At 33.5% G+C, this 11,856-nt stretch overlaps 1 protein-coding gene across 3 annotated transcripts in view; it reads right to left on the reverse strand.

The window, feature by feature from the left end:
• The window catches only part of LOC125661169 (multiple epidermal growth factor-like domains protein 10), a 51,233-nt gene extending 41,087 nt beyond the window's left edge, over window positions 1-10,146 (reverse strand). The window contains exons 1-3 of one of the 3 annotated variants that reach the window (XM_056147167.1): window positions 9,880-10,146; window positions 9,501-9,710; window positions 7,336-7,557 (exon numbers count right to left, since the gene is read on the reverse strand). In XM_056147167.1, the coding sequence (XP_056003142.1) occupies window positions 7,336-7,557; window positions 9,501-9,710; window positions 9,880-9,997 (550 nt within the window). In that variant the 5' untranslated portion in view covers window positions 9,998-10,146. The remainder of the gene's footprint in view (window positions 1-7,335; window positions 7,558-9,500; window positions 9,711-9,879) is intronic. The other 2 variants (XM_056147168.1, XM_056147169.1) reach the window with 2 other exon arrangements.
• Between the last annotated feature and the right edge of the window lie 1,710 nt (window positions 10,147-11,856).

Genomic DNA, 11,856 nt, shown 5'->3' on the forward strand with positions numbered 1-11,856 from the left:
ACTCTGGTCAATTGCATCATCTAATTTATTATATGCGTTAATGGTTCGTTGGTCTTCTAAACATCTATTTAATTTGAATTTAGCATCAATACCATTGATGAGTATATTACGTAAAAGTTTTACATAAGCACTATATACGAAGATTAGTCCCGCTCTGGAGTCAGAACCGCTACCCTGGGGATGACTTGTGGTAGAGGCATATCTGTTCTACATGGTCATGCCTATAGTTGTCCTTAAAGATGTGTGGTTGTATAGAAGACTTATGAAATTGGTTAATATTTGGCAGTTTTGCTCTGCTCTAAGACCCCAGGGTGCAAGAACGGCTTAATAATCGGTACGAAACACATCAAACAGCATTTGACCCAATGATAGGTTATATGGGTAAGTAAATCATTATATCGACTATAGAATTTGTGAAATGCTGACTTTAAACGAAACCCCTGTAACATCAGCTTGTTTGGCAGCAGAAACAATTTTATGAACCTATTCAATGAATAAGAGGTTTACATCCCCCACCCATCCCCATGAACACAACATTGAAAAAAAAGTAATTTTCTCTACAATTTCTTCAATATCGCCTTTTTATATCAACCTTGCTCTTAATCCAACTACATATTTGTAAGATATTTGAACTTGATTTCGATTTTTAGTTCTACATCTAATAAAATATACATATATGTATTACATCCAATTTTTAAAGTTTGCCTCATTTGGGATCGATTTATGTAAAGTGAAAGTGTGTACATGTACCATACCGGTAACATGCGGATTAGTGTTGAACCCAAAGAGATGCAACGAAAAACAACAACAGAATCAATGTATGCTAAGATGAAGTTTACGACGCTAGTAAGGGTAATAAACAAATTTATTTCATAATATATGAAATAGTTAAAAGGCTAACAGGGAATTTATATTTGAATACAATCAAAATATCATCTCATTATCTATATAACTGCCAGAAGTCCTCACACATTTAGTATTGGAATGTTGCGGTCACTAAGTCTGTGTTTGTTAAAAATGATAAGTCAAACACAAGATGTTCGACTTGTTGACTTGCTAAGATCATGAATTATCGTTGTTTTATACATGTACCACACTCCCTGTATGACCGTATTACAGTGTACTGTATACTAAATATGTGTATCATAATGTCTATGAACAATGTAAGTATACACTGTATTCTATGTAAATATATGTGCTTTAATGGGACTGATTCACGACCCCCCCCCCCCGAATTTTGTTTTCCATTTAATGAACAAAATCTACTGTCTAATGTGTTTAAAAGGGTTGCAAAAAAATTGCTATACATCATCAAAGAAGCTCAATATATAGAGTTTATCATTTGTTTTGTACACAAACATTGCAGTTTGTTATTCAGGTTGAAATGGATATCGACCTAAGTTTTTCATATCTATAAAATATCGAGTGTTCTTCAGGTAATATATGACTCTGCAAAATCAAAATGCTTTATATTACAAAATATAAAAATACATGAATTGTTGTTTACATAACACAGAGTTAACGCTAAAATATTGAAATTTTTTTTTGCATTCAGAAAGTTAAAATGTTCGCTGTCAACATTAAATGAATTATATTTTTAATGTTTAGCATAAAAAATGAAAAGTATTTGTTTTTAAAAATCGTGAACCATCCGTCCCTTTGCCGAGAGAGGGGGCATTAAAACCCTGTATGTTCGTTCCATTTTCTACCCATTGCTCGCTAACACCTATGCCAATGATACAGAAATTACAAGATTCTTGTAAAACATTTTAAAAACTTTGATACAAACATTCAACTTTGTTTAATCAGTTTATGATGCACAATTTTAAGATAAAATTGTTTTACAGCTTGTAAACATATTCTAAGCACTATGATTTTAATTAAAATAAAACATTTCTGCCCGATAATATATATTTTTATGTTATACACTTTTTTGCATGTAAGGGCTGGTGTCCCGGTTTAAGACGCTTACATAGTCTATGCATTACGTCCAGTGGGGATCCGGGTTAGAATAAGTCCTCAGTACCCCTTGCTTGAATTAAGAGGCAACTAAATGGGGCGGTCCTTCGGATAAACCGCAAAAGCCGAGGCCCCGTGTCACAGCAGGTGTGGCACGATAAAGTTCCCTCACTGCTCAAAGTCCGTAAGTACCGAGCATATGCCTAAATTTTGCAGTCCTTCATCGCCAATGGTGACTTTTCTATATTTGTGAAAAATTCTAAAATCAATCAATTCCTTCACAGTCATCACAAATGTTACATCTTTCGCTACAATGCTTATTGGACATCCAATGTTGTAATGCACAATACAAAATATTATAGATTGGATGTGACGTTGACTGTTGAAGCGTCAAATGACGTCATCTATATTGACTGTTAAAACCCGCTTTTGATCTAAATAGCAAAACATTTTCACAATAAAAACAAATCGAGAAACCAATACCTACTGGCTTATTTTATTTATGTTTACGCGTTTGTTGGTTAGTTGTTTATTTGTTTTACGTCACGTCCAGAATTTTTCACCCATATTGAGACGTAACCAGCTGTGGGTGAAGTACCACAAATTTAGACATATGCTTAGTGCCCAGGATCCATATTTACTAAAGTTCGTTGACGTAAACGTAGGATTTACGTCTGACTTAAGATTAGAGTTACGTACTCGTAAAATGGTATTCACAAAACCTTTCCTAGCCGCAAACGTAACTTACGAATTATTATATGTACGATTGCACTTACGAGTGCGCAATGGCTATTTTCACTTCGAAGCGTAAAACGTTTGAATTTACTCATCTACTTTGAATCCCCTGCGCTACCGCCGCATTATAAATTAAAATGATGAAAAAGAACACAGAACCTTGTGAGAAAGCAACGAATTTCAACGTAGACGTATGCCTGCCTACGGCATGTCAATCAACTGTACCGTTATTCAATGTTTACAAATTCAAATGGAATGTTCATCAGATTTAACGCATTTGTGCATGGATCTGCGATGCTGTACTTGTTCAAAAAGAAGTTGACATGAACTGACAAGTAAGTTAAGTTGTTTGTCCTCTGACTACTCCTCACTAGGCCCCTAAGTAATGTTAAATTGACTTCAAACGGATTCAGTACATGACACACATTTGTTTGGATCACAGTCCCTTATTAATTTTGTTCTCAATCGATGTAGCTGCTATAAGGCTTGGATTTTAATTTGTAAATAGTGAGCACATATATACATATGTGTTAGTTATTTACATATTTATATGTGCCCACTATTTACACATTAAGCCACAAGCTCATTTGTGTACATGGTAAATTCAAACTTTCGACAATACTATAATTGAAATTCAAAATTATTTATCCCATTTTTTTATTTCATGACTGGGACAAGATCAAAGCAGTAGCATAGCTACCTGTACATAAGTACGCACGTGCTTGTACATCATTGGTGAAAAATGAATCTAAAAAATTGATATACAGGCACTAATTCCAAAATGTGTGATTTGTACATGCCCCTCCATTGGTTATAAAATATGAAAATTATAATCGCTTTTTAACAATTTATACTCTGGGTGAACAGGTAGATAGGGCGAATGGACCTGATACTAGATGAGAACAGTTACAGTCTCTTTTAGCATCATTTCAATTATCGATTGTGCACATTCATGTGCAAAACATTTAGAAAATATTGTGATACAAAATCACATTCAAATACAGTTGTACAACTGTGTGAAGTCAATGTTGATTTATTTGATTTAGAAGAACTAACTATATATTAATTGGAAATATTAAGTGTGTTATACATGTAGCATGCACTAGATATCCAAGTTAGCTGACTTCTTTTATTTTTCAAAGGGTCATAAAAGAGGTCAGGAAATAAATTGCCAACAGACAGCAGCATTCTTAGATTTAGATGCATTTCTCTTTATGTCCTCTCCTGAAAGTTTTTCCATGATGTCTCGGGGTTAGGATTGGGATGCAGGATGTTCAGTATATATCTATATGATGTAAGACTATCCACTGTTTGTACACTTAATCATTTCTGTACTTACAAAGTTTTAAAAAATCAAAATCAATTATGGTACATGTAATGATTTTCTTAATGCATTGATGATTAAAACCTTAGGCAAAGATTTATAAGAACACAATTTATGAGTTTTTATGATCAACGTTTGTCTATTTTGCATGTTTTGTGTCTGTCTGTCTAGCATCTCTTCACTTTTTTGGCAAATAGAAATTTAACCAATTTAAGGACATAAACTATGCTTCTCTGAAATTATTTTTTCATCTCCTCAATATGAAGAATTCTTGCATGATTTCCAAAATAATCTTAATGGGGCATTAGCTGTAATTTTGTCACCAAATATCTAATTCAATAAAAATTACTCTATATTATATATTTCAGTAATAACACAAGCATTCAATTATTTCAAACACCTTTTAATCTCAAAGCAGGCAAATAAATATGTAATTTTGGTGATTAGATAATTATTATCTTGCAAGCCAATAAGTCTTTTCTTTACACTAAAAGCGATTATCAAATGTAGTTTTATTACGTTTCTCTTGTGGTTTTTAATGTTGTTATTGTTTTGTTTTTTTTTTGGGGGGGGGGTGTTTTTTTTTTCTTTTACAAAAGAAATATTTTTATTAGTCAGTAATACATATTCCTTTACCGTTGAGAGATTTTGAGGGGGAAAATGGTTGCCATCACTTTCACATCAAATATGCCCCTTTAAATTTATAATGTAGTACTACTACATGTATGCTTTATATGTCAGCCTGAGTACCTCAGTGGTTAGATCACCTAACTAGTAATGCAAAGGTCCCAGGTTCGATACTTAATTGTGTTAAATTGTGTTAAAGATTTTTCTCACCTTCTTTGCTACCGAAAAACCCCTTTATATAGCTTACTGCAGTACATAATATCAGCTGATTTTACATTTTACTTGCCATAACCAGGATCTATCAAAATTTGTTAACTCTAGACTAAATTAAACCTGAGAATTTTGTAGAAACAAAATAGAATGCAAGTGAATTGTACCTGAAATGTCACGGACAATTTTTTTGTTATTTAGAAACGTGTATGTCTTTAATTGAAACTTATCATTCTTGGTTAAAGAGTATATATTTAAGGTTAGGAAAGAAGTCAATTTCATTACAAGGGGAATGAATGGGTAATGAAGAAATACTAAAGTTGACATTGGGGTCATTTGAAATCTTAAGACTTAATAATGGCTCTTGGGTTATAAATTATTAAAATTAGAAATTGTAGGTGATACTTGCTGATATCTTTCCGGATATGGTGATAAATATACAATAAAATCAGTATTATCACAATTTTACAGTTTATTTAACTAACAATTATGTTGCATGTATTTTTCAAGCCTTATGAAATTTGATTGCAGTCGAATGACAGTTGTTTAATTAAATCAATGTAATACTGTCATTTTTAGGTTTATGGGTACAATGCTGTAAAGGCCTGAAAAATCTTTTGTGAAACCGAAAAATGCTCATCTTCCATTGCCATGATTGTGTGAAAGGACGAGCAGAGGAATGATTAAAAAATATATGGCAGGACTGCGATTCCAACCCAGGACCCTTTGTCTGGTACTATACCCAATGACCAATCCATGGTGATTGTCCATCTGCTACATTGATGTCATCTTGTATATCTATTTATTCATTTATTTCATGTTTGATATTCATCTAAATAAAATTTGCTACAATACATGTTTAAGAAATTAAGTACATGCATTGTTACGCATGTACAGTTATGTAATTTGTTAATAGATAAAATTTTAGATGAAATTTCATGTTGTAATTGATATTGAAATGTATCACTTCCATTTCTAGAATGATTTTAACATCTTGATATTAAAAGGATGACAATATGAATAAATCTTAAATAGTTGTCAACAAAGTTGCCTGGTGGGTTAAAATTTGTAAAGAGGAGCATTAGTACATGTGTCGGATTAATGTGAGAAGCCTTCAGAATGAACTTTTATTAATGAGATTTTTGTAAAATGGGGGGGGGACTACAACAACAAAATATGTATGTTGAAGGCATCATCCTTGGAGTTTGGTAATATATGCTGCAAAGACTCTTACCTAGCTGGTCAAGCAGTGAATGGTAAAAATAATCATAGATGCATTATCAGTTAAGGTTTGACTCATGTAGGATTATAGTTAATAGAAAATGGCACTCTGAAAGATTGAACGTCTACACATGACTACAATAGTAGGCATCACAATTGCTCTCTGAAACAAATTACACAAAATTGTATTCTTAGAATGAAATGCATATCTTTTTTTCAAAGAAATATTTATTTAGAGGCTCATTTCCCTGTTGTATAAGTTACAATGTAATAAATAGTTATTTGAACTATAAATATTTGCTTATGACCACAAAGTAAAGATCACCTATGTATCAAGTAGAAACAGTTTTTCTACATTGCATGTATACAATAATTCCACCATGTTTGGGAAATTAAAAAAAAATGTATTTCCCTGAAAGATGTTAGATACAATGTATATGATAAATATTCTTTTTTTAAATATCCTACACGAGTAAAATAAAAAGCCCCCCAATATTTCTAAAGGCAAGGTTAGATCTGTGGAGTCTGATTAAAATCAAACCTCTCACTTCGCTCGATATACGGACAGTCGTTACCTGGGAGCACGCAGCGAATGTCCGTACATCGAGCGAAGTGAAAGGTTTGATTTTAAATCAGACTGATATCCGCCACAAGGGAAATTAGATCGGACTCAAAATGTTGAGAATTGTCACACAATTGCAGATGATCTCAAACAAAACGATAATCTGTAAATACAATTAATTAGTGTATTACTAACCAGCTTATATGCATCTAAAGGGTTTGTAAGGTCTTTATGCAAGAAATTATCGATAAAAAATGACAAGTCACCATTTGCTTTGTTTATTTTTAAGTTACGATCAGCTTGCGTGTACTGGTATAGCACACGTAGAGTTACGCTTATTTCTGAGGTAAATCTACGTCTACGACTGTTAGGGAATACCATCCCACACGTAAACGTATGCTACGTCTAGATTTACGCTACGTTTACGTCTACGAACTTTAGTAAATATGGGCCCTGGGCCGTCTGAAAGAGTCCTTTAATCAATTAATATGCCAATGCTTGCCACGATACGGGACCTCCGTTTTTAAAGTCATATTCGAAAGACTGATTCTCATTTTTGCAATGGTTTAGTTGCTCTGATTGTCTTTTCCTTTGCAATTTCAAATAATGGCATCTCACTAAGATAAATAAGAAACATGAAGTTGGAAACGACAGCCAAACACTTTTTTATATTTTCGAATTTAAAATATATTCTTACCGTATACTTCTACTTCGCATATCTCCAGTGCCACGCCATCGCCATTGTCTCTGTTTGTGTAGAACCAAACATATCGGGCCTCTCCCTGGCAATCTCTCTCCAACACGACAGGCAGAGTTTGGTCTCCAGGATCCTGGTAACATACCTCACTGGGGACAGGTGTAGGCGTGTTTGACAAGCGGATGGAGAATCCCTGTAATCGCTTTGTACTGTATGCTGGCCCTAGATAATGATTAGTTTCAGACTATATACATTTTTGTATCACAATGACAAGTCTATTGAAATATTTTTAACATGTCTTCCGTGTTTAAAGATATCGATTATTTATGATATTCATTTTCAAAAAAAACGTCCCTTTTCTCTTTTGCCAAAACATGTAACTAAAACTTTGGTGTCATGTTAGACGTCACACATAAGACGGAAATGAGTAATCACTAACTACAGAGTCTACCACCCAGCCATCCTGTAACAGTTTAGGGGTCATTGAGATGGTTTTATAGCGCTCGACATAAAACCAAACTTTAGCTGTTGATCTTAATTAAAGTGTTTCATATTTTGTTTTGATATAAGGCGCTATATAGACCCCAATCGTCGTCTCGCCGCAACAGACCTAGTGTAACAGGGGCCCCTACTGGGCAGTCTGCACTTTAAATCTTCATCATCGTCAGATATGGAAGACTGCGGTTTCTTTTACTGGCAAAATATCGAATCGCTATATATATGAAAATAAATCTTGTTAATATATACAGCGTCGTCGATAGATATTCATTGTAAGAGTCGAGTTGAAGGTCACAACAAGAACGTTTTATTCTTTATACAAGAGTTATTGGGTAACTTCTGCCTCATCAGGATACAAAAGCAGGTCGGCTAATAGAGGAGCTCAATGTGTGCCAATGGTAAATTAAACAAACTGAAAAACCCTGTGTCCAAAGACTGCATAATATAGGGTTATTGAACTTATATTGGTGAATATTAGCACGAGTTGGCTATAAAAATGCACGAGCTTGCGAGTGCCAATATTCACCTATATAAGTTCAATAACCCTTTTATTATATAGCTAAAGTATTTAGTTGTTAAATTATATCCCTTTTCACTCAAACTACTCCAAAATAGACGAGAATTCGTCAATATTGGCATCTAAGGTGAAGGTGTGCAATAACAGCATGCATTTCTGAACTGTTCAATATTCAACCCGTCATTAATGCATGAATAAAACTGATTTTGTAAATGGGGACATCATAATTTATGTACAGTAAAACATTTTGCTTAAGTAAATATCAAATACCGGCTGTCAGATTCGACGGACCGTCGTCTGCCATTTTGGCTTGTTTACGTCGTTACGGTAACGTCAATATTGAACGCTCATACTCGGAATGTTTCGGGCGTATACAATTTACGCAATGCAAAGTTAGCGTTCAATAAATTCTCAGGATATTGAACGCTAACATTTTCTAGATTTAACGCAGAATTCATAATAGACTATTTATTAGCTATATAACAAATAGTGTTATTGAGGTACTCCAGCAGTATTTACTCGTGTGTGGAATCAGAATAAATAACAAATTAATTTTCAACTACTAATTACAAAATACTAGTATACCCTAGTTAAAAATGTTATTGAAAAACAGCTGTCTATGTTGTCTAAAAACATAGTTTTTAATCATCGTTAGGAATAGTAAGCATAAAGTGTTGAAAAACTGTATATTTTGTTCTGTTAATTTTGGAAAATTTTGATTTTGATTTTTACGAGAATTCACTAATTAATATGTTGTACAGTAAGTTTGAAGGTTTTTGTTTTTCAAAATTCAAAATAATAAAATCACTAACCTTAATGCTTTAATGCAACGCACGTTAAAGAGTTCTAATTTGTGTACTTTTTATCATGCGCCATTATCATACCAAAACACTTCATGAAAAACTTATCAGGTATTTCGTAATTACGCAAACGTTTATTCTGGTCAAATTGAAAGAAGGTCGTAGCTGAGATTGAAATTGTTCTAATAATAAGAACTCAAAATCTCTTTTTGTAACAAGTCATCGAACATCATTGCTTCCTCTGGTTTTGTATTTAAGACTAAGTATCCTATACCTTGTTCAGCCACTTAATCACGCAGAGTTATATGGATCAGTCTATAAATTCTGTCTGAAGGTGTAATGATACTTACTGTCGTTTCTATACCATATCTTAACAGATTTCAAATTATAGATCTCTCCTAAGTCAACTCTGAGCCACGCCTCTGTGTGTTCTATATATGTGTGCATGCAGTACGTGTAAGGACTTAGTGTCTTGTCTCCGTCCACTGTCTTGTTTGGATACCCTCCCCATCCTACAGAACTACTCACAGCCCTCGTAACTCCGGGTCTCACCAGCTGATCTACTCAAGAAAATAATCACTGTTTCTGAGCAATACAATGCAGTTCGCGTGATACAATGAATTAAGTCAAAGTTTTTTCTTTGATTCTAACTTGTATTTGAAAAATATACAAAGGCTTAATATTTGAAAATGCTTTAATTCAAAACGCATGTAGAAAATATACACTTACCATAGGTTTGAACACCAATGAAATAACAAATTTGGATGTAGAGAAACGCGATAGACTTCATCTTTGATGACACAAAAACAGCTATCCAACAAGGAAGAAACTTTTTTCTAAATTCCATTTGAATAATTCTAAAGCCACTTTGTGATTGTAATGACTTGTAGTATTTTCCCTATGTCTCCACTGAGAGGGAGATAAAGTGTGTACTCAAACATGACTAAGAACAATGCCCCTTGCATCCTTCAGTACTCGCATGTATCATTTTTCTGTGTTATGTGTGCTCAAATTCCGTCTAAGCTTTCAGATAAAAATAACTTGTATGCATAATTAATGATAGATATTTTAAATATAGACAAAAATTACTTGCATGCATAATTAATGATAGCTATTTTAATATAGACAAAAATTACTTGCATGCATAATTAATGATAGATATTTTAATATAGACAAAAATTACTTGCATGCATAGTTAATGATAAATATTTTAAAGTCGATACTTGAAGACTTTAGATAGACGTGGGTGTAGAGTAAATTAACGCTACAATAAGATAATTAGGTACTTTAATTAACATCTTGTTCTCTGAATATAGGAAGTAGATATAGTTTGGAAGCAAATATAGTTGGGTTTTTTTTTTCATTACATCAATATATAATGACAGTGATAGATCTTAAGTACTTCTACAATTGCTGAATCTCACAGCAACACACGAATGTTTGAAGTGCCCATTACCGTCACTTGGAACGCATGTTTAAACTTCAAAATAAGAGGCTCATGGGCAACATCGCTCATGTGAGTCCCTGTCGTTGTTCAGTTACTGTGTTTTTATAAAGGATTTTTTTCAATCTTCTTTGTTTGGAAAATTGGCCCCATTTCATGGCCCCAACCTAGCCTCAAAGGGTCACGACATAACTGAAAATACAAAACGATGGGATGCCTCAACACCAGTAAGACTAGCGTTACCTTGCCGTTTTGGATAAGGCCAATATCACAAGGTCATCGAACGTGGTATGAAATGAAAAACCTCGCCATAGGAAATATATATGCAAAATTGAAAGCTTTAGTTTAAATAGGTCAAACTTAAACGTCAAGGTAAATCTCCATGGTTTAACAAGGTGTTGCCATTGAAAATCTATAACCAAAATATGAAAGCCCCGGAGATATTGATAGGTTACATTGGGGTTTTTTTAAAGCAAATTAAACGTCAACGTCAAAGGTCATGGTATGAAACGAAAGTCTTGAAAGAAAGACTATTTATTCAAATATGAAAGGTCTACCTTAAATAGTTAATGATATATTGAATATGTCAACTTTTTGTCAAAAGTAGGTCAAAGTCAAGGTCACACGATCATACGCAATTATATCACATGAAAACTCTTACCGTAAATAACGTATATACAAAATATGAAAGCTCTGTCTTGAATACTTCAAGAGATATTTGATAGGTTACGTATTTGTAAACGTCAAACCCAAAGGTTAAAGTCACATGCTTAGAACTCTAATACAAAAATAGGTTTTGTCACAAGGAATGCAAAAATGAAATATGAGATATGAGACCCATATCATTCATTAGTTAAAAATTGAGTAACATTTAAGTTTTGAACATTGGGGTCAAACTCCAAGGTCAAGATCACAAGGTGAAATATAACGTATGCAACTTATGACAACCATATATGATAGCCATACATTGATTCGTTCAGGAGATATTGCATAGGTTAACCTTTCTTTAACGTAGCTCAATGGTCAAGGTCAAAAACTTTGTGAGGAAAGTAAAGGTGGTGTTACAAGGAATGCGCATATGAAAATAAGAGTCATATCACGTTATGAGGAAGGTTAACGTTTTGGACAGACAGACGAGGATAAAATGGTATTCCCTCAACTATAGTCGCGGGGGCATAAAAAACTTGAATCCACACAACTTGAGAACATTTGGATTTGAATATTATTTAGTGTGGCCCTGCTACTCTTGAAAAGCATTTGTT

Source organism: Ostrea edulis, chromosome 8, assembly GCF_947568905.1.
Source record: "Ostrea edulis chromosome 8, xbOstEdul1.1, whole genome shotgun sequence".
NCBI classification, from domain to species: domain Eukaryota; kingdom Metazoa; phylum Mollusca; class Bivalvia; order Ostreida; family Ostreidae; genus Ostrea; species Ostrea edulis.